General features: G+C 34.6%; 4 protein-coding genes and 1 non-coding gene across 5 annotated transcripts; 3 read left to right on the forward strand and 2 right to left on the reverse strand.

Annotated features, from left to right (window-relative positions):
- Window positions 1-448: 448 nt before the first annotated feature.
- On the reverse strand, window positions 449-4,036 carry LOC110729513 (ubiquitin-conjugating enzyme E2 28-like). Its single transcript, XM_021909246.1, has 5 exons — window positions 3,801-4,036; window positions 3,572-3,652; window positions 1,463-1,590; window positions 1,047-1,151; window positions 449-854 (listed from the first exon to the last, which is right to left on the reverse strand). The coding sequence occupies exons 2-5, from the start codon at window positions 3,639-3,641 to the stop codon at window positions 711-713; spliced, it is 447 nt and encodes a 148-aa protein (XP_021764938.1). The 5' UTR covers window positions 3,642-3,652; window positions 3,801-4,036; the 3' UTR covers window positions 449-710.
- A 1,719-nt stretch (window positions 4,037-5,755) lies between these two features.
- LOC110729514 (myosin IB heavy chain-like) lies at window positions 5,756-10,395 on the forward strand. The gene is made up of 4 exons (XM_021909247.1): window positions 5,756-6,097; window positions 8,655-8,973; window positions 9,901-9,959; window positions 10,081-10,395. The coding sequence occupies exons 1-4, from the start codon at window positions 5,872-5,874 to the stop codon at window positions 10,122-10,124; spliced, it is 648 nt and encodes a 215-aa protein (XP_021764939.1). The 5' UTR covers window positions 5,756-5,871; the 3' UTR covers window positions 10,125-10,395.
- Window positions 10,396-11,784: 1,389 nt separating this feature from the next.
- On the reverse strand, window positions 11,785-14,845 carry LOC110729515 (probable inactive receptor kinase At4g23740). The gene is made up of 4 exons (XM_021909248.1): window positions 14,598-14,845; window positions 14,412-14,507; window positions 12,610-13,938; window positions 11,785-12,529 (listed from the first exon to the last, which is right to left on the reverse strand). Exons 3-4 carry the CDS (start codon window positions 13,850-13,852, stop codon window positions 11,880-11,882), a joined length of 1,893 nt encoding a protein of 630 aa, XP_021764940.1. The 5' UTR covers window positions 13,853-13,938; window positions 14,412-14,507; window positions 14,598-14,845; the 3' UTR covers window positions 11,785-11,879.
- Window positions 14,846-17,783: 2,938 nt separating this feature from the next.
- TRNAM-CAU lies at window positions 17,784-17,855 on the forward strand. Its single transcript has one exon. It is a non-coding gene; the product is annotated as a tRNA-Met (tRNA).
- A 2,163-nt stretch (window positions 17,856-20,018) lies between these two features.
- Window positions 20,019-23,818, forward strand: LOC110729516. Its single transcript, XM_021909249.1, has 4 exons — window positions 20,019-20,267; window positions 20,961-21,086; window positions 21,406-23,040; window positions 23,314-23,818. Coding segments are annotated over exons 2-4 (2,031 nt in total). The 5' UTR covers window positions 20,019-20,267; window positions 20,961-21,085; the 3' UTR covers window positions 23,709-23,818.
- The last annotated feature ends 99 nt before the right edge of the window (window positions 23,819-23,917 follow it).

Consider the following 23,917-nt stretch of genomic DNA (forward strand, 5'->3'; position numbering starts at 1 on the left):
TGCATGAAGAGAAGGGTCTTTGGTTTGGTAGGCTACTAGGCTGCTCTTCCTACTAGTCATTTCAGGGGGGGCTTTGACTTTATTATTACGTACTCATTTGCTAAAGTTATTAATAAGATAACTCCCAATAAATTAGAGATGTAAATACTTCAACAAATTTAGATTGTTTCTTAATTCCAACCTGCTTTGAATAAGTAATAAAAAGTCAGCTTAATTTCTTGGGATGTGATGCGATTGTTTGGTTGAATGCACGAAACAATTGCTTGGAAAGGTCATTCGCAGACTAGTAGCTCGGGTTGAAGGGTACTTCTAATAATTTAATTACCCTATTCATTAAAAAGCAAGTCAATGCAATAAGCGTGTTGACATGCTGAAACCGTTCAACGTTGATGGTACAGCTAGAGTGCTTGAAAGAATGGCAGAACAGTAGTTTCTCAAGGGAGATTAGTAAGAGCTAATGATGCGGCACCAAATCGGTTATATTTCACAGCTTGAAGATTAATTTTTGTCCATACAAACATTTAAAGGACAACATACAAGTGTTCGTTTTTGAACATAATGAAATGCCGGACAATACTTTTGTCCAGCTTAGGTTGCAGAGCACACTGATCAAAAGGTTAAAACCCACATACAGAGTACATATGCTTAGAAGACAGTATCTGAATGACAAAGCTGCCTCCTACCCCCTTCCAATTGACATGTTAAAGTCTTTAGCTCATAGCATACTTCTGAGTCCAGCTCCTTGCGGTGCTCTCATATTTCGCCCTATCAGTCTTGTACATGTGAGCAATTTCTGGCACTAGGGGATCGTCGGGATTTGGATCTGTCAAGAGCGAGCAAATTGAAAGCAAGACCTGCTCACAACAAAATTTACTATTAGCATAGTTTTTTCGCAAGATCATGATAGCAGATTCCAGGCATGACCATTAATTGGTCTTATGGACATCATAGAAGATAGAACTGCCTAGGATTGTCATAAACCTATTTCCTCTGAAGAGGAGAACTAATTTTTAGAGAGCTGTGATGCCAAAAAATGTCTAACAAACCTTTGAAATGGTAAGGGCAGGGCTCCACTGCTCCTTCAAGATGTCTAAGCAAATGCTTCCGTTGCTGTTGATATTGGGGTGAAAAACCTTTGTCCTAAATGCTACCTGCTCATATTGCCACCAGGAAAAATTAATCTCAAACATCGGGAATACTACCCACAAGATTTAATGAAAGGATTCAGCCTTAAAAAGTTAGAGATCGCTATCAATTTTCAGCAACCATTTTTTTTAGTTTTAATTAGAGCGCAAAGTTCCAGCAGTAAACAGCAGGCGCAATAATAATGATCATAAAGCTAAACGAGAAAACGTAACACACAACTTAGGTCCAGAAAGCAGAAAGAATAGCAGCACTGCTAAATACTCCTAGAAGGATTGAGAGCCTATATCTAACAGATTGAGTAATACGGGGTAATTACCTTGGGGGGTTTAAATGGATAATCTGGGGGGAAGTGAATAGTAACAAGGAAAACACCCCCTGCATAAGGACTGTCAGGAGGGCCCATAATTGTTGCTTGCCAATGAAACATGTCTTCACCCACAGGACCTGCCAAAAAGTACATTCAATACCATCAGCTTCTTAACAATTCATCTACACGTAGCTAACATAAAGAGAAGAAAAACAAAATATTGTTATTGCAGGACCTGTAAAGAATCCCAAATTTAACTTGCTTTGAAGATAGATAATGGAGATTGAACAGGCAAGTGGGGAGAGAATAGTAGGCAAGAACACGATGTGATGGTAAAGTCAGCTATAGTGTGATATTTTTTGAGGGAGGCTTAAGGGGAAAAGAAAGTAACAGCATTTTACAACAGAATACTTTTACAAGATACTAAGTTTCTGTCATGATTCATCATACAAGCCAGTCAAGCATAATAAACATTTCAGACTCTACTTTCACAAAGAGAACCAAGCATTAATCTCATCAACTACGCATTTCATATGTGTACCTTTCCTTTTCAATAGATTTCAAGACATATGTACATCCCCCTCGATAAGAGATCAAAACGGAGAAAGCAAGCAGTGTTCACGGGAGACCACGCCTGTCATATGCTCCAGCAGTAGTCTTGAGACGAAAAGTAGCCACCGCGTAGTGCAGAATACGTGATTGTGAAAATGAAATGTTCTAAACCATGATAGGACTTTGTGGCAGAAGTTTGGAAAATAGTAATCAAAGGAACAATTGAAAATTTAAGGCCAAAGGAATATAGAACCATTCAAAATTTTCAGATCGCCAAAGGAAGCAGTGAAAAAAAAAAAATCAAAATTTACAAACATGTTTAAAATAGAAAATTTTTGTAAGTTCTTTGACAAAGATCCATAAATAGAAGATAAGTAAATAACTATAATTGTCAAGCAGAAAAAGCAGAATCCTATAACTTTGTAAAAATATTCAGAAGGCAAATATGTTGCTTGATAAACTTTCAGAGAGCATGATAACACAGCTTATCTAACCTTAAAGGCTGAAATTTTTGAAAAGCATGAGAATACTCTTTATTCAAATACAGTTGGATGAGGGAAAAAAAAGGTGAACAAAGATTTTAAAGACCTAATCAGATAGCAAGCCTCCATGAGGCGCAAGGAATTACCCGCCACATGAAGCAAAAATGGAATAGCAAACAGGTGAAGATCCCCCTGGTCAAAGAACCCAACATTAACTACTTTCAGTTAAGAAAACCACATGAATTTCTACACATGTAACACTTGCTGAAGAAACCCTAACAAACAGTAATCCTGGAAATTATACAAAGAAGGATCAACAAACTATTTTACAGTCTAATCCTAAAACAAGTAAATATAGCGAGCAAATGATCAAAGCTCCACATAGTCCACAACAATACTTAAATGAACAGTGTCACTACAGTAGTACAATGAGTACGATCCTCATTATACCATCTCCCAACGGCCAACGCTCACTAACAAGGCACCTGCCTATGGTAGGCTTAGTAGCAGAGTAAGAGAGTTGGATACTCGGATGTTTACACCATTATCCATAAGCCTTCTGACCTTCATCATAATCTTATATGATTTACCTTCTCCAAAATTAGGACTGCGTAAACATAATTCAGCCCCACTCCAAATTGTTGAGCACCACAAACAAAGATGTATATGGCAGACAACCTCAATCATAAGAACCAAACCTTGTCTGGATTACTTGAAAGTTTCTCTCGATAACACGATTTACACAGCTAACAATACACTAAACTTTTGCATTCATTTCAATCCTTCACAGCTAACAACACACTAAACTTTTGCATTCATTTCAATCCTTAATTCCTTATGGTCCTACAAGCGATAAAAAATTATGCCAATAATTCACTTATCATTACTCCGAAACCAAACATCAGTCTAATCAAATCACCATCTCACAATCATCAAACACACAATCATGCTACTCTCAGCATCAAACTCCAAAAAATCATCACAAAAAATTCATTCGCTGCGAATCAAATATAGTACAATTAACAAATCCAAATCATTCATAGCTCAATTCTACATATATACAGCATAATTAATCAAATTATACCGGCACTACAGGAAGTCGGAGGATCTTTTTGCAGATCCTTGAGCTCCTTCAAAATCCTCTTCGACGCCATCCCCTTAAAACCTAAATAAATCAAAACAATTCATCAGATCAACTCAGATCTTCAAGATCCAACAGAATTCATCAAAAAAAACTTCAAAAAAACCCTAAATTACGCTAAAAACATTAAAATTCAAAAAAAAAAAATTAAAAAAAAATAAGATGATCATACCTCAGAGAAGAAGAGATAAAATTCTCTCTTTGTTTCTCTAATCTCTGACTGAAAATCGCGCAAAAATGATGAACACCGCTAGGAATTCGTTGATTTTGCGAAGGAAAAAGGGGATGAAAGGGTTTCCGATTTCCGCCGGAAGAAGGGAGGAAAAAGAAAAGGATAGGAGGGAGGGATTCTTTCTTTAAATTGGGGGAATTCTTTTCTTTCTGTTTTTTTATTTTTAAAAAAAAAATCTCTCTCTTCTTTTTTTTTTTTTTTTTTTTTTGTTTATTTATTTATTTGGGAGGTAACGTAATGCCGTAAACTGTAGCTGTGTGCAGTTGTGCAAGTGTGTGTTTGTGGGCTCTGGCTTTTGCTTATTGGTTCTTCGTCTACTTGGTCCTGTCGTCTTGGGTGTTCTCCATTATGGCTGTTTTAGGAGTCGTTTTGGCTGTCGTATTTTTAAAGATGGCACTAAGTCGAGCTAGGCTTGTGTAGCGATGATAATTAGTATGACAGCATAGCCCACTAGACATGTATGATGATGTGCTTTATAAAAAATGGCAACAGGTATATTATATTATGTCGTGTCGTGTCATACTTACGTGTTTTTATTATGATTGATCATATACTCATAACCAAAATTATAAGAATATGAAATGAATCGTGATAGCTCATCTCAATTCAACCTAATACTTCGTAACATTTATGTGCTATGTGGTGATTATATTCACTTTGCAAGTCAAGATAACACTTATGGTTTTCTTTATTTAGTAGGTTTTTTCATGACATGTGTTAACCTAATCACCTAATGTCATTGTTAGTCGTATACTTTCAATTCATAACAAATGTAAACTTGTAAATCAGTCCAAATCAAAGTTCAATAAGTAAAGGGTTTAAATTAGGGAGGAAAAAAGGAAAAAAAAAACAAATAGAAATTAGGGCCTCTTCACTTTAGTTTAATTTCAGTTCAGTTCAGCTTCAATCAGTTCAGTTCAGTTCAGCTCCTAATTTCCTTTTTTCATAAAATATTCATTTCAATTCAGTTCAGTTCTGTTCAGCTCCAATCATTTCAATTTAGTAAATGTGAACATGTCTTTAGTTTATACTTTATCTATGAAAAAATGAAAATGCTTGGCAAAGTGATATATACATATGTGTGAGTATAATACAATTTAATAACTCCATTTGAGATTAGTGAAAAATAATAATTTTACCGGAGATAGAGAGAGCGATTATCCCTTTGAATGAGAATGAAATGCATGGCATTAATTTTTCCAATAAAGTTTTACCTCTTATTACTTGTAATGAGAAACATGTCATTGTTCATTTCCTTAAAAGAAGAGATTCCTATAAGTGAAAATATTGCTCTCATCATTGTTAATTTACAAACCCACTCCTTATGAATAAATTCGAGTGTTTTCATTTTAAATTTGCCTTTTATGCATAGTTAGGAAAAATTCCAAAATAAATGTTACTTATTGTCAAATGTCATTGAGTGTTGTAGAGAGACATATATCATTGTTACTCATTGTTGAGTGAGTAAGAACAAATGTATCAAAATACATTACAACCTAATCACATCTCCATGTAAATAGGGGAATTCATAAATGTTAGGAATTATAAAGACATAGAAAAGAGGTACACAATACATTTAAGAGATTAGTGAAGTACTCCGTACTGTATATGATAAATTGACAAAGTAAATAAACCAATTTTGATAAACCGATGTTGATGTGAGCGTAACAAAGAGATCATAAGTCCAATTCTTTGATTTTTTTTTTTTTTTTTTTTTAATTTTTTACGCCAAATTCCAATTTATTTACATTAGGCGTTCTCCTCGTGAAAAATGTAACGTAATACGAGCATCTAATTCTTCTTAATTAAAATAATAATAAAAAATGATATATGCTTTGTACTATAATTTTTTGTTTCCCCTGTAAAACTAAAAAAAATTCAAGTAAACATCATATAGCGGGACCCAGACCCTGACCCAGGCAGTTGCGCACACAGGTCATCAAAACCCAGTGGCGCATTCGCATTTCCATCTCACGATTCAACCCTTTGAATCGCCGGCGACTCGGACTAAATGGAGCGCCACAACAACCGATACAGTAGCCGCCGAGTCCAGCTCACCGACTCCAAGCCTCGTTTCGACGCCGAACCTCAGCCGTCTGCCGATAACCCGCCGGAAAATCTGGAGCCATTCATGGGTGTTAAAGCTCGAAGGTTGGCTTCCTTTCACAGGGATTATAGAGGGGATTATCTTGATGTTTCTTCTAATCCTTACATTTTGAAGATCCTCGATAAACAAGGTAATTCTAATTTATATACACCCCTTTTTTTTTTTAGTTTTCTCTTGATATTTTTATTTTTATTTTTGTGGGATTGTGTTTTTAGGGTTTGTTTGTGTTTTAGGGTGTAATTTTGTGAAGGAAATTGATATTATTGGAAATATTAAGCATAATTGAGCATTGATAGCTCCGATCATTTCTAAATTGAGACATTTTGGAATAATTGGAAAATGTTAAATTGTTATTTACTGTAAGTTTGATGTGTAAGGCTGTTGTTGGAATTTTAATGCTATGAAAGTTCATAATTGAGAGGGTATTAAGTTGAATGCTAGGGTTAGGTAGGTTGAAGTTGAAGGTTGATCTGATTCAAGAGCTGGTGTAAATGAGTTGTTGTGATGATTTGACTCTGAAATATAATTTACTGCATTGAGTTATTGAGATGGGTTATGTGTTTTTTGTATTGCTTGTTCAATCTTTAATTGAAATGTCAGATGGTATTGAAATGATAAGTGTAGTTGCTAAAGATTTAAAGTTCTAGTGCCAACTTTTCTGTTTGTGTTGGTTTAGATCGGTACGAAACCAAGTATATGCAATTATAGAGGTTACATTGATAATGAGGTTTTGGAGTGAGTTATAAATTTGATCGGGTGTTCTGCGCTTTGCTTAGGATCGTTTTGTTTTAATACAAGTGCGGAAATTAGGAAGGGTGATTACACGTGCACCGCAATTGCTAATTTTGCTTTCTTTTGGTGCCTTGACTTTTAGAAAGAAGTTACGTTTAGGACTATGTTAGGCTTATGTTGCTTAGCTATAGCTAGAATTGCGATTCGAGCATGCAAGATCTCTTGTTGGTACATGTTTTGCCTACTTTTGAATAGTGAATACTTTTTGTGGGTTTTTCCCCTTATGGTTGCTGATTGTTGTTCCATTTCCATCATTACTCTCTCTCATTGCTGGCTCTGGGGAGGTCAAATTTTACATAATAATTGACAGATAAAGTGTGGTTTTTGACATTAATGAGGTGGAAATTTAATTGCGATTGTTCATGTGGGATGAGTAAGTCAATATTAATTCTTTTCTCTCGTATATTAGAAATTTAGAACAAGTTGCTGTGCTACTCCAGTGTAGCTACCTACTGTACCTAGCACATTGTAGTTGATACTTGTCTGGTAGATTTATCACAGTTATAAATCCAAGATTGCATGCATTGTCTTTTAAGTAGACTGGATAGTAAGTTTTCTTGGTAGAAATCAGTATATCAATTAACAAAATAGGTTTAAGTCTGATTCAGACATTGATTACCAGTAGTCTAGTGGTTTTTATGAAATTTATTGGTCCTGTATGATGACATAGACATGTATAGACTATATACTATGTAGAAATATTTGAGCACTAGTTGTCTAGTTGGTTAACATTAACGCTTAGGTTTTAGTTTTTCTGGCGTTGATGCTCTTTAATCTTGCCTTATTATTCTAGGTGGAGATAAACCTTAGGTGATATCTTGAACAACTCATTGACAGATTAGATTGCGAGAGTGACATTGGAGCAAATATTTGATAGTGTTACCCTTGCAAATAAATTTTGCTGTTGGATCAATTTTTTGTCGATATGTGCTGTCCTAGTGTGTCGCCATAGTTGTAGAAATTTGGCTTAGCCTCTCAAATCATTAAAATAACATTTATATCAGCTGTGAATTTTCTGCTTCTGATTTCATAGAAGTTATGAATTAAAAAGGCCAATATGTATTGATTAGATGCACAATTATCGTGTTGTTCTGTTGACTTACCATTACCTTGTAATCTTTTTTAGTCATAAGAACTGCCCAATTGTGCGTGCTATTTTAGTTATGCTCATTGAAAAAGTTTGTTTGTTTTAAAGAATTGTGGATGTACTGATGAGGCTAGAAGAATTTCAGTATTATCAAATTCTAAGGATAAATATACCGTATACAAATATCTGCTAAAGGCCTAGAACTGTTTTGCTATCATGTCTGAGAGAGTATGAATTCCACATTATTTAAAATGCCGTATGGAGGCTGAAAATATTTAGTTCATTATGGTGGATGTTTTTAAGCATTTATATTATAGAACTATAGCGGTATTGTCATGTTAAAAATTTTACCGGAATGGAGAAATCTTTTGGAGAGTATATCAATACTTCCCCCGTTCTTTTTTACTTGACCCGCTTTGACTTTTACACTATTCACCACTCCTCCTTTGACCGTCTTTTGTGAATAATTTGTAAGGAAAAATATGTTCATGTTGGATATTTTGAATTCGTCTCAAAAAGTACTATCATAATATATAACTTTTATAATTTTTACTTATGGAGAATTAAAGTTATTAATCGTTGAAGTTTTACATTGGCAAGCGTGATAAAAGAAACAGGTCAAGTAAAAAAGAACAGAGGAAGTATATGTTATGAGTATTTGGAAGTGAATACGAATTAGAGTGTCATTTTGAGACCGTGACGTCTTGTACGCTTTCATAGTTTCTCACTCTGTGCTTGGTATGAGGACTTGTCAAGCTTCGTTGACTGGATAGTTAAAAATAATTTGGTTTGCTTCTCTGTTTCATAGGTGACAGGCAAGTTCTTTTTGCTGATAAAGTTTTGAAGTTCACTAGTACTGGGAAGATGAAGAGGCGCATCCTGATAGTGACAGACTTCGCTCTCTATGTGATTGATCCTGAGAGTTATGCCCTTAAACGGCGGATTACCCTCTCAGCAGTAGAGAAGCTGTATCTAAGTAAATTATCTGATAATTTCTTCGCAATTGTCATTCCGACAGAATATGATGTCCTGATGGCGAGCACTAGAAAGACTGAAATTGTTACTGTCTTGGTGGATGCTGCAAAGAATACATCTAACTTTGAGATTGATGTAATTTTCAAGAACAGGTAATTTTTCTCATCTCGATTTGGCTCAAAACTATATCTCCAGCTCCTGCACTTTACTATGTAGTATATTGCGCCTAATTCATGATTTCAGATCTGCGGAATCTCTTTTTTGATGATATTTGGTTAGTGCTAAATGAAGTTCAAATCTCAATGGACTATGTTTATATGATCATTCTGTATACTAAGAATTTTTTAATTGTGGTGCTTCTCAATCACCCTAACCCGTCCTTTCTTCCTTATTTGCTTCATCTTGTATGTGTGTAAGCTTCAACATTTATGTGAAAGTGCAGACATAGGCTCTCAGTCAAATAGATCTCTTATTTTCTGCATTAGTAGCAGCTTCCTTAGGGCTTCCCAAAGTTTCACCTATCAGGGATCCTTTCGCCTTTCAAATTTCACTGAATCACATCTTACTGTTAGCACTTGAATTTTATGGTTATTAAACAATTTTGATCAGTGTCTCCCAAATGGTGAGCTGCTTTTAAGATTTTTATGAGATGCTGTTTGAAGGAATTTTGTTAGGATGATGACTGGCGTTTATTGATCTATTAAAGTAAAGATGCATTGCCAGCTAGGTAGATGCAAGGTTTGAATATTGGGGGCAGGTTTATGATTGTGGAAAGACTTCTGTAAAAGGAATTCTTGGGGAAGGAAGCAAGAAGATTGGCTTATGCCCTGTTTTTTCAATAGATTTTCGTTTAGCTGAACTGATTTTACTAAACAAAAGTATTTTTGGCTGATTTACTAATGTAGTGATGTTTTTGTTTAATGTGGCTACTTATTTATTGATCAAAACTGATAAATGACAACTTATTTGTGCATTACTTAGTGTCATAATCAGTTCTTGTTATTGCCAATTTTATGTTTCATTATTTGTCATATCTGATATTGTTTTGACTGTTAATCCTGCTATCTTTTTTCCTATAGATTCCAGTATAATCCAGCAGCTGATTTGGTGAAGGAAGTCCATTTCGAGGAAGTTGAAGGTTTGTCTTACTTCCCCTTGTATCTATTCATTTATGAAATTTCTCAATTCCAGGCAAAATGTCCCATATTCAATTTGGTTCATCTAATTTAATATACTGTCTTTGTGTGCGTGTTTTTTAGGTGGTGTAAAGACGCAAATTTTACGCAAGCCAGAGGAAGATTAGTTTGGCTTACTTAGAGTTGAGATTTTTTAGTGTTGCGGATACATTGCTGTATGATGACTGATGTCTTTGGGTTTGCTGGTAGGCTCTGCATCATGTATCCAGGTCCTCGATACTAAAACCTTAATACTACGCAACGTGTAAACATGTACATCATTCTTTGTATTGTTTTCATAATTTTTAATCTCATGTTTGTTCTTACGGAAATTTTAGATGATCCAAATGTGTAAATGTACTCCAAAATCCATCATAATATTAAGTGAGGTTTCCAGTATTCAAGAGGGTGACAGGGTGTCCTCAGGTGGTGGTAGTTTATTGCAAAAATTTGATCTGGTTTTGGGTTGTGAGCATATTAATAATGAAGCTCACATGCAACCCAGTATTCGAAGGTGAAAACCCATCAATGAAAAGTCTTGATATTAGTAACATTTGGAAGTAATGAACACCAAAATTGCTGTTAAATCCGACCCTTCGCTAAGAGTATTGAATGTTTTGATTTACTCGTGTTAGTTATAAATACTATATTGAAAATCCTTTTTTGAAAGAAACTATCTGTGTTACCTGTGTAATATATATTGGGAGTCATTCAATGGTGTTGAAAATATAAGAATATGATTTGTTCAGCTGTTGAATTTTCAGATTGAAACTTTAAGGGGATGTTTGATTCGTTAATTGATATAAGCTTGAAACTAGGAATAAAACCAGGGTGTTATATGGGTATATAACTTGTTTAATACCATGTGGTTGGACGCTTGGTTTCATTTGGAAATGAAATGAGCCATACTCACCTCTCATGTGAGTTTCTAAACCGCATACTTTGTGAAATGAAGTACGAGTATGGGTTTAGAAATTGAAATTTCTTAAACAATCAATAGGTGGTCGTATGGGTTTCAGTCATTCTAACTTTATGAGTACTACGAGTATATACTTTTGTATGAACTAAACACGCCCTGATGGATTTTGTATTAAATTTTTTCCTTAACATTTTTTTTTTCCTCATAAAATGTGCTGGGGAGATCATCAAAGTGTTCTGACGTGTTCTCTAAAGTGGGGCAAGTAATGTTCATACTCCTGATCCAAGACATACATGATTGTATAGTTAAACAATCCTAACTTTTCCAGCCAAAAGAATGTTCATGTTGACAACGAATGATTTCCCTTCCTTTTCCTTTTCTTTTCTTTTTATGAAGTCAATCAAAATAGACAATCAGGGAACTTAATATCAAAAGAAAGTGATCCAATTTTGAGGATGGTATCTATTTATCTAAGGCTTTGAATCAGATTTTGTCTACGTCACTGTCCCTTGTGCGTTCATATTAGTTATCTAAAAAAACACATGCGTTTAGACTTTCGAAACCCTTGGTGGTGGTTGTCCTTATCAGCATAGCTAATTTATCAATACTATTTCCAGACATTTCTTTTAGGCATCAAAATCTGAAACATAAAGCCGCAAAAAGATTCAAAAACCAGGAAAGAAGGTAGCTATATTATTGACTTGGGTTGTTTACATTTTGCTAAGAATCTTGGAGGGAAAGAATAATGCTCTTAGCTAACTCTTTGACAATTAGCTGGCTTTGGTTGGTAAACTACTTTCATCCCACTTTCTCCTTAAAAAAAATACAGAGTAAATAATGGACAATAATTATAATAATAATCTAGACCATGTGCCTCAATTTGTAAGCAAAAATTATCATTTCCAAAAAAGAAAAATCCAACAATATTTGTTACAACTAAATTTAACTACTAGTTCAAGCAATCTTATTGTGGGGTTACATAGGTAGATGATCCTGTTTCACCTGTATGTGAAAGGCCTGTTGGTGTTGGAGTTGAAACCTCTGATGATGGGTGGGTGTCGGTGCTCTCTCGCCGTATGTCCTCCACCATTTTGACAACGTCCGACATCTTTGGCCGTTTCTCCGGGACTCTCTCAGTGCAAGCCATACCTAGTTGTAGCATTGTCACCATCTCTTCCTCTATGTTAGGAAACTTTAATAGCTCTACATCAAACACTTCAGCTGTCCACTCTTCTCTAACCACAGAATACACCCATTTTACTAGGTGTGTACCTTCTCCTAGGGGAGTTTTTCCTGTGAGGAGTTCTAGTATCAGGACTCCGAAGCTATAGACATCAGACAGTTGAGTTGCTTTCCGAGAATCTGTGATTTCTGGAGCCCGGTACCCTATAATTCGTTGGATTGGTGGGACTGTTGGCGTGACTATGGTTGCTAAACCAAGGTCCGATACACAACCGTAGTTTTGAGGGTTTAGGAATATGTTTGAGGACTTTATGTTTCCATGGACTAGTTTTCCACCATTTTGAGAATGGATGTGAGCAAGGCCTCTTGCTGCACCTATAGCGATTTTAAGCCGGGTTTCCCAATCCAATGGCAATCGATTTTCTTTTTTCCCTGCAAAACATATTAAGAGCTTCTTTATATAAACAACTCTTAAATTCAATGAAAACAAAACAATATACAAAATCACATACCATGTAACATTGTTGATAAGCTGCCCTGTCTGAAATAGTCATAAACCATGAGGTTCTCATCTTTGGAATAATAGTATGCTCTGAGAGCAGCAACATTCTCATGCTTAATGTTACCAACAATCTCCATCTGCTGCTCGTACTCTCGCTTTCCCACACTCACTTCCTTGAGTCTCTTCACTACCACGGTGTTAGAGTCCTCTAGGGCGGCCTTGTACGTTGTTCCAAACATGCCTTTGCCAAGAACCTCTGCTGAAGCCCTTAAAAGATCCTCCAAGTCAAATGCCATATTTGAGCCTTCAAAAAATGTGATCCTTGCATTCTTCTCTTCTCGGCTTTCTGTAGGCAACCTTTTCTTCTTTGAGTAGAATTTCTCCGTCTTTTGTGCCTCTGCATCACTGTCTTGCTGCTTGCTTTTTTTGCTCGACCACAAAACAATCATGCACACTGCGATCATAACAAACAAGACTGCAGCACCACCTATGATTATTCCTAACAATGCTGTCTCACTGATCTTCTTGGCCTTATGAACTGAACTGTCAGGTGGGACAGATGATGGTATCGGAGGAATAGCAACCTCCTTCGAGGTAACATTATTGCCCGAAAATGATGAACTTGGAAATCTCAGAAGAGAATTAGGAATACTCCCATTCAAATGGTTGTTGGAAAAGTTAAGAAACCTCAAACTTGGGATCCCCAAATCAGGAATTTGACCAGAGAATGAGTTGCTTGAAAGATCAAGAGTTGTAAGCTGGGTTAAATTCGAAAGCGAAAGAGGAATACTTCCATTGAAGTTATTATTGGATAAATTTAGTACCACAAGATTATGCCAAGCAGATAAATTCAAAGGTAGGGGACCAGAAAACCTGTTGGACTGTAGATACAAAGAAGTCAAGTTACTCAACCTTGAAAAATCAGATGGAACAACACCTGAAATCCCATTGTTTCTAAGGCTAAGTGTTTGAAGGAAAGAAAGCCGGCTAAGTGTGTTAGGAGGGATCGAGCCTCGGATTCCGACTCCCGGTAGTCTGAGAGCAATAACCCCTATCTGACGATCATCACAAGTCACACCAGTCCAACTGGTGCACAAGGGAGTGTTCTGATCCCAGTTCAGATACCGCGAATGTGAAGTGTTTTGTAGGAAATCAAGCAAGGCTTGCTTGTCTTCCCATGGCTCACCATAAACATGTAACAAACACAACCCAAAGAAGATGACTGATCTGAATAAGAATCCAAATTTGCCCATTTTTTTTCTTCTTTCTTCTGAAATGAAGAATCCAGGAAACAGATTTTTCTACACTATTTACTGATTCTGACAATCTGGGTCATAATCTGATAAAATATAAGGATGATGTAACATCAGAATTCAGAAGGACAGACATATATAGTTATTTTATGTTGAATGCATTTAATTGTAAAACGTTAGGAGTAATAATTTCAACGGTCATTTTTGTCTGCAAGTATTAAGAGCAATATTAAGAAAATTCAGTTACGGAATTACTACTACTGTTGGTACAATTTTTTCTTAAGTTAGGTGATTTTTTTGGTTTTCCAGGAAATATGTACCTAATTTAGGCTAGAAACTTGTTGCTTGTACACAAAAAAGTTCCAATCTTTTTGCTGAAAATTGGCAAAAAAAAAAAAAAAAAGAAAAAACTTTTTTCCCGGGTAACAAACACAGAATTTCCCACTATAAAGTCTAAGGTCGGACCTCGGATTGAATCTCGTCTACATCACTACTCGTTCAGCTTTATATGCACCAACCAAACAAAGAAAGGAGAGGGAAAGAGAAGAGGTAAACTTACTTAGTGATGATCAGATAACAAGAAGACTGATAAAGGCAGAATATCCATATTTGTAATTCTGTTTCATTTTTTTGTTCCTGCCTTTTGAAAATTCAACTGCAGGAAAAAAGTAGTTGAAGTTGAGTGAGAAGACAAAGTAAAACAGCAAAGTTGTAAACTTTTTACACTCAGAAAGTGGGTTTGTACCAGAAGTTCATAATCTGCAACAAAATCAACAATGAGTCTGACTTAATTCTCTGAATTCAATCACCCAAAAAAAAGAAAAAAAAAAACAGAGAATTATGAGACAGAAAGAAAATGATGAGAGAGAAACAAGAGCATGTGAAATAGAAATAATGTTTATTGCTTTCAAAAGGGTAAGTCATGAATAGAGAGAGAGGTCAGCCAATAGAAAATTAATTATTACAAATTGATGATCATTAAAGGAAACTTAAATAATGAAATTAAATTAATAAATTGATTAATTAAGATGAATTAAGATGGTAATGACATTAAATTTTAGTGAATATAATATGGGTTTGGTTGTGTAAGTTCATGAAACTATAATCATGATTAGATAAAATAATGTTGTGAGAAATATATGGGCGTAGGAAGGGGGAGATGCATGTGGGGACAAAATTGAGACAACTAAGTAAATTGGAAATCCTTGTTTGCTAACTTCTTTTCTTGCTTTCTTCAACATGACCATTGCATTTACTCCATTGTTTGGTCTTACAACTTAAATTCCTTTTATTATTGGAATTATAATATAGAAATTTATAATGTTATTACTTTGATAATTAAAATAGCTTCCATGTGAGCACCCTGGTCTTTGACATGTACGAGTATTCATACATCGAGTGTACGATATTTTAATGTCTCCTATTATATATTGTCTTTATAATCATACTCCGTATATGGGTATTCTTTTGTTAGCAAGTAATACATTGAGTGTACAATAATTATTACTCCGAACTTTGTATCATTCACTATGCATAAGTTACTCTTGAAAATCATTTGGAAGTTTTGTAATAGGGTTAAACACTGAACTCTCTTGGCACTAAACCCATATCCATCTTTATATTTGAGATATTGTGGTAGTTATTTGACCATAAATCTTTCATTAGTCTAAATGAATGAGGGTCAAACAACCATTATTCTTTTGTTAATTAGCTAGTCATGCATCGAGTGTACAATAATAGAAACACCATATTATGCACTATGCATAGAATTACTCTTGAGAATCAGATGAAAAATCCATAACAAGGGTAAAACACAAAAACCTTGTGGCACGTACTAGACCAACACCTCGTCTTTTATAGTTGAGGTATTGTGGTGGTTATATCACCACAATTCTTGCATCAATTTAAATGGATGAGGTTTACAATTTTTTTTTTACACAATGATAAGATATGAAAGGTTGATAAATAATGTAAAATTTTATCAAACTTACTTTTGTAGTAGTTTAAAACATTATGACTCTAACATTGCCACACTTTGATTAAATAGAGGATCTCCCATTTGGCCGCAAACTTAGTGATAGACAACCAATATAACACAAATGGGTTGTTGGATATCCCTTTTTTATATTTATTTGGTAACGTGGTGATCGGATCTTGGACCTTCAATAACTATCCAAATTTATTGTATTACAAATAAAGCTTTCATATTTTTATTATGTTCACCTACCTTATTATCTAAAATTAATGTAAATGTACGTATACATATGAAATAATAATGAAAATTCCTCAATATAATTATAAAAGTCCACTTCATTCACCAATAAAGTCTTTTTCAATGGTTTAAATTTACTACAACTACGAGGTATATTATTTGTGATAATTCCACCTTAATTCAGAAAAGTTGCAAATTAATTGTAATTAAAACATTAATTATATTGATTATTTTTGGCCAAAGTAGAGAGTGAGTGGGATGAAAGTGATCACTAGTTAATTGAGGGCTCATGTGAGGATCACTAGTTAATTTTACGGTAATTATGCAATAGTTGATTAGTGTAAGCGACAACAAGATATTCTATTTTTGTGGAAGATTCGGATATAGTTATTTAATTTATTTTTTTCATACTTCTTATTATGTAAGTATATCATACAATGTATCAATGGTGGAGATGGTAATGTTGAGAAAGTTGATCAATCAATCCTTGGGGGAGTGAATTGAAAGAAACTCTCGGGTCTACATATAAACTTCGATGCTAAAATAGGTATAATATCAACAAGGTATTATAGTTCAAACAAGTGTGTTTGCAATACGAAGTAATAATTGTTGCATGTAATAGTGGTCGACTACTATTTACATGACAGGGTGTGACAACTTGTAAGATTTGATCTCATCCAAAAAACCTAAATTGATCTCTTAAACAAGTTGGCATATTAAGTCGAGATGGTGAAACTTTATTATCCACGGTCTAGATTTAGTCCTTGTTATAGTTCTTGTAATGTTAGACTCTTATTTATATAGAGTACTACTTTTCGGTATAGTAAGTTAGTAATAGTAACCCATATAACATGTGTGATAATTCTGATAATTAAAAATTATGAATAAGGGTTTGTTCTCTTACGTTGAAATTCAGTTCAGTTCAATTCAGCTCAGTTCAGTTTAGTTCAGCTCAGCTCAGTTCAGCTCAACTCCTAATTTCCTTCTCTTATAAAATATTCAGTTCAATTCATCAGTTCAGCTCAGCTCAATTCAGTTCAGTTCAGTTCAGCTGAGTTGAGTCAATGAGAACAGGCCCTAAGTGAGCAACATAGTTGATGGAATTGTAGTTTTCGAAATTGAAATTTTTGATGAAATACTAATTAGAAGACTGTGCTATACACATAACAACCAACATGCATGGATAATGGAGGTACGAGTTCATCGATCAACAACCATATTTGTCGTTAGCCTTGCAATTATTCAATGATACGATTGACAAATAATAATTTATCATCAAATTCCGCAACCCTCTACCACTTCTTTACGTTATTACTAGCCACAAAACTTCAAAAATTTGCATCTTCTATTAAATATAAACATGCAATATAATTAATCTGAATAATTTCAGGACGACTTTGAATTTAATTAATTAATTTATATATTTAAGCTTTTTTTTGTGTTTAGAGAGTCACAAGGGCAGGGGTGAGAGTCAATCCCAGAACCTCCTAGGATCGGGAGGGAAGCTCTAACCACTTGAGTTATTCCTCACTCTCTTATATAGTTAAGCTTCGGTTGTAACTAATGTTAGTAGTAATTTAATTGAACGCTAAAGTCACGGAATTCTATATGTTTATAACGAGTCAACGCGTACAGTTTTTACCCACTAACTGCTATACTTTTGTTTTATGCGAACAGAAAAAAGATAAATTGATTAAATTGGACTAATATAACAACAACATCAGAGTGGCGCAGCGGAAGCGTGGTGGGCCCATAACCCACAGGTCCCAGGATTGAAACCTGGCTCTGATATTCTAGAGAAAGCTTCCATCGCCCAAATTTTTTGTTTTTTTTTATTTCCAATGATTTTTTTCCCTCTCACTTTTATGAATCAAAATTTCTAGGAATTAATTAATCAGAGTTTCTAAACAGTAATGTAATTTTAATCAAAAAGCTTTAACTAAAGGAATCAATACAAACAAGTGTTAGTTACTTATTTAAAACAATTAAATTTCAATACAAATTAGGTAAAAATTTATCAGAGTAATATAATTTTAATTAAAAAAAAACTTAATTAAAAGAATCAATACAAACAAGTGTTAGTTACCTATTCAAAATAATTAAAAATTAATACAAATTAGGTGATGCAAAGATTTCATGACATTTTAGACTTTGTCTAAAATTCTAAATGCTTTGATATACTTTGATTTTGAAAATGAGAAGATGAAGTAGGGATATACAAAATATCATTTGTGTTACTTTTGAAAAAAAATTAGAAAAATCATTTGTGGGGTCAAATCAGTCATTAAATTTGTTTTCTTTGGCAAATTATGTTATAAAAACTGAACTGCTAAACGTCGCTCCCATTTTACATACTAACGCTCCCTTTTTTACATGAAAGGACGACATTGCCCTTTGTGTAAATTGTAGTGCATAATGATATAATATCATTCCCGACCCCTCCACTTACTACCACGTGGTAAAAAAAAAATCCCGAAGTACCACATCCGACCTCGGCCCACCACATTCGATCTACCACAAAAATCCAAGTTAATTTTTTTTTAAAAAAAATTATTAAGCATTAGCAACAGATTTAGGATGATGGATGTCGACAACATTCGGACACCGAAAGTTTCGTCGGAGAATTCCGTAATAAGTCGTCTTACTTTTTTTTTAAAAAAATTGAAATAAAACATCCGCCTAAAATTTTAGGATCCACCTAGGTAGATCCACTTAAAAAATTAGGATCCACCAAGGTGGATCCTAATGTTTTGGGCGGATGTATGTAGTGCTTTTTTTTTTCTTTTTCTTTTTTCTTTTTTTCTTAAATTGATTAATTAATCAAATTTACTATTGTAATCTTTGTATTATTATTATTATTATTATTATTATTATTATTATTATTATTGTTATTATTATTATTATTATTATATTATGATTAGTATTAATTTTGTGATTAGAGTAATTAGTATTATTATTTTATCAAATTTATTATTGTAATCAAATTTTTTGTTTTCCTGAGTTTACTTAATTTTTTTTAGAGAATAAAATGAGAGTAAATGAGAGTATGAGAGTGAAGTACGAGAGTTGTGAGTACCGTGAAGTGAGTCGTGGCTATTTATTTGATAGGGGTAAAAATGGAAAATCTTAAAAAAATGCGCGCGATGCCTAGTAAAAGGGGAGCGACGTTTAACAACCCCCTATAAAAATTGTGATTTCTTCGTTCTTATTACATTGACGGTTTAATATCCGGTAAATAAACCAATCAACTTTGACTTCCTTCAATATTATTTGTAAATTTGTATTGATAAGTAAATAGATTGTGAAAAATGTGGGTGGACCTAAGTTTCAAGTCTTATATGCAATTATGCACCTGCTCTCCTCGCTCGAAGCAACCAAATGAAACCTACATGAACTTAAAATACATATAAATAGATCTTTTCTAAACCCAAACCATCTTAAATTGCACATCAGATGACTATAAATTATAATCGATTCGAATCAAAATAATAAATAACTTTACTTCAGTTTGCATTCAAATTGACCTATATTGACAAAGTACCCTAACTACTAGAGTGGTATAACTGACAAACGTGTGTGTGTCGTACCATGTCATCCTCAAGGATAAATAGGTTATGAAATCTCACACCAAAAACCCTTGTCACTAACCTAATTTTTTTTCCATGCCCGAAAAGTATAGGGTTGTTTCACTATATAAAAAAAATAACAATTAATCTTGCATAATACAATATTTATGTCCATTTCCAACTATTGGTTATTTTTCTTAGGCAGATTTAGTGTGTTAATTCAGAAAAACCTATTTAAGTAATGGTGTAGTGTCGACCTATTTTATTAGACGGTTCATAATATATTTTTTAACACTAATTTATTTATTTTAATGTTCAATTTATGTTTCATCAACTGTTGTTAGCTCTAAACATTACGAGTACTCCATATACATAAATTCAACATAACTCAACCCATACCCGAACTTGAACCACAAACCCGATCATGAATGATAGCTATACAGGCCCATATTATACGAGATCAATTTTAGTCGAAAGTCAAAACAAACATCCCCGCAACACGATATTATCATGACCCACGAAATAAGCAAAGAAACGTATTCTTACAAAGGTGAAAAATAGAATGAAAACCTAAAATTGCGTCAAAATATCGCGTCGGAATCTGCAAATCGTTTATCTCTTTCTCTCTCCTCTAATTGTAAGTTCTTACATCAATCTCTCTTCTCCTTATTTTCTCTTTTTTTTTTTTTTCATTTATCTCTATTTTTTAACATTTTCCTAATTAGATCATCATGAAATTAACTATCAATCAATGAATCTTTCTTATGAGAAACGTTAATTCAATATTGAGCTAGAGTATATACTCTTGGATTGAAATGGGGTTTTTCTGATGTAGTAATTTTGTGTAGGATTCTAGTATAAAATTGGGGATTTTTTTTTTTTGAAATTAATTGAATTTGACTGAAATAATCTTGCAATTGGTTATGGAGTTAAAGGAACTCCGAGCTCACACCCCTCAAATTGAATCGGATTGTTGTCACATTATTCGAGAATAATTGTATCAAGTGCACTTTTTATTTGGAATGTGACTGAAATAGAAAACGAATGTGACTGACATAGATAATGGATGTAGTTTAAAAACTTTGCCAATCATGTAAATGTAATATGATGTTTTTGGGGTATATGAGATTCTACATCTAGCTTAATCCAGTAGAATGTACATTTCTTATGATATTCAAGTGTTTTTAATTAATCATATAACAGTAAGCCTTTGCTAAAGTTGTATAAGTATGAATTTTCGGAATGGTCAGTTGTATAATTGCTGCATTGCAGTTATTTGTGGATGCTTATTCAGATTCGATATCGGTCTGACAAGTTTTATGTCCTGCAGAAATCAGAACATATTGGTGCAAAAGATGCAAAGTCATACATTATTCATTTATTCTGTAAAGTGCAGACTACCATAAAATCGTAATAGATGGGCTATGCTTATGCATTTCGGCATCAGTCATCAGAAGTAAGCACATGTTTGTTTTCCAGTCCAGTATGAAATATGAATACATAACTACTTGGTATGTTAGATGTTACATAATAAACTTTGCTAATCGACACCTTCGTTGATCAGCCTGTGTTGGGCTAATCAGTGTTTGCTCACATCATGTGTGTTGCTTTGTTGTTGTATAAACAAATGAGCATACAGATTGCTCTTGCAGATAGTAAATCAGTTACAAGTCATTTGATGCCTTTCTATAAGTATGAAGTGTTTCGTTAACAAATTAGTGAGGCATTTTCTCTTGTTAATATATAGAGATTGATTTGCATTCATTTTGTGTTAGTGGTTCGTGAAAAGGATGTCTGTTGGGAGTATGGTGATAAGCTGGATGGGAATAAGGTGAGATGCAAGTTCTGTTTAAGAGTTTTGAATGGGGGCATCAGTAGATTAAAGCATCATTTGTCTCGGCTTCCCAGTAAAGGAGTGAATCCATGCAGCAAAGTAAGGGACGATGTAACCGATAGAGTTCGGGCTATCATTGCAGCAAAAGACGACATTAGAGAAATTCCTGTTGCTAAGAAGCCAAAGCTTGGAGAAACTAGTTCTCCAGGCAGTATTCTCCCAAATAAACCTCTGTTGTTTGTGGAGACATCATCTCCTGTTGCAAAAGGGTTTCCTGCACTGAACCAAATAGATAATTTTTCCTCCTCAAGTGATGAAGAAAATGCAGAGGAAAGTATTGCTTTGTTTTTCTTCGAGAATAAGTTGGATTTCAGTGTGGCAAGATCTTCATCTTACCAGCAAATGATTGAAGCAATAGGAAAATGTGGGTCGGGATTTTCTGGACCCTCTGCTGAAACACTGAAGACTAAATGGTTGGAAAGGATCAAGTCCAAAGTGAATCTGGGGTTGAAGGACACTGACAACGAGTGGGTCAGAACAGGCTGTACAATTATTGCAGACACATGGACTGATAACAAGTCCCGGGCAATGGTCAACTTTTTGGTTTCTTCCCCTTCAAGAACCTTCTTTCACAAGTCGGTAGATGTCTCTTCTTATTACAAGAACATTAAATCTTTGGCTGATTTATTCGATTCTGTCATTCAAGAAATCGGCCCTGAGAGTGTGGTGCAGATAATCGTCGATGGGGCACTCAGTTACTCAGGTGTGGCAAACCATATTTTGCAGAACTATGGAACGATCTTTATTTCCCCATGTGCTTCTCACTGCGTAAATTTGATACTTGAAGATTTTTGCAAGATTGACTGGGTGAATAGATGTATTGTACAGGCACAAACTATCACAAGATTTATCTACAATAGTACGTCTTTGCTTGAATTTATGAAAAAGTTTACTGCTGGCCAGGATGTATTAAGAACAGGCATTACCAAGGCTGTTTCTAGTTTCCTCTCTCTGCAAGCATTGTTTAAGCAAAGGAGTAAGCTGAAGCTTATGGTCAATAGTGCCGAATATTCTGTAAACTCTGCTTGTGTAAACAAACAACAGAGCATTTCCTGTGCATCAATTTTGGATGATAATGAATTTTGGAGAGCAGTTGAAGAATGTATTGCTATTTCTGAGCCATTCTTAAGAATTCTGAGGGAAGTAGCTGACGGTAAACCTGCAATTGGGTTCATTTATGAGCTGATGACAAAGGCCAAAGAATCGATACGGACATACTATATTATGGATGAGAGCAAGTGCAAGACGTTCTTAGATATAGTGGACAAGAGCTGGCACAACCAGCTTCACACATCATTACATTCAGCTGGAGCATTTTTGAATCCTTGCATCCAGTATAACCCTGAAGTCAAGTTTTTAGCTGCTATAAAAGAAGACTTCTTCAATGTTTTGGAAAAATTGCTTCCAACACCTGAGTTAAGGCAAAATATCACAAATCAAATTCTTTTGTTCCAGCGAGCAACTGGAATGTTTGGGTGTAACCTAGCTAAAGAAGCACGTGATACAGTTTCACCTGGTATGTATCGATTCACCATTCTTGAAATTTTACTGCTATCAATCTATCATGCTAAGTACTTCATTTGACATTTGCCAAGGAATTTCCCTATGCAATACCCAAATCCCGTAGTTTTACACCATTCCCTTCCATAATCACATCGTGTTCTTGGTATGTTGTGGTTTTCTGCAAAATTGATCGACTGGTGGTTCATTTGTCCTGTGGGTGCACTGAAGCTCGTCTTTTAGGTAAAATTATTGCCTTGAAGTTAATTGATTCGGACATGTTTTACAGGAGAATGGTGGGAGCAATATGGAGATTCAACACCAGTTTTGCAAAAAGCAGCCATAAGAATCCTTAGTCAAGTTTGCAGTACTCCAACCTTCGACAAGCAATGGAGTGCATTTCAGCAAATTCATTCCGAGAAGAGGAACAAAATCGACAAAGACTCATTGAACGATCTTGTCTACATAAATTACAACCTCAAGTTAGGTAGACCGAGGAGCAAGTCTTTTGACTTGGATCCAATCCAGCTTGATGACATTGATATGACTTCAGAATGGGTGGAAGAAATTGAGACCCCAAGCCCTACTCAGTGGCTTGATCGCTTTGGATCCTACGATGTTAGTGACTTGAACACAAGACAATTCAGCACTGCGTTTTTTGGTGCAAATGATTTTGGCTTGTGACTATAGGATCCAAAAACCGTGTTTGTATCATGTAAATGAGTATATCCTTTTAGTTCAGCTGTAAAATTATCTTGTAATAGCTGTTGTAATAATGAAATCTTTTGTCCCAATTTTCTTCGATATAATGTTGGCATTGGTTGATATAAAGATCCCTTACACAAGGAAACAGGTTCTATAGAATCGACCAAGGATGATATGCAGGTAAGTAG

The sequence above is a fragment of the Chenopodium quinoa genome, unplaced genomic scaffold (genome assembly GCF_001683475.1).
Source record: "Chenopodium quinoa cultivar QQ74 unplaced genomic scaffold, ASM168347v1, whole genome shotgun sequence".
Lineage (NCBI taxonomy): Eukaryota > Viridiplantae > Streptophyta > Magnoliopsida > Caryophyllales > Amaranthaceae > Chenopodium > Chenopodium quinoa.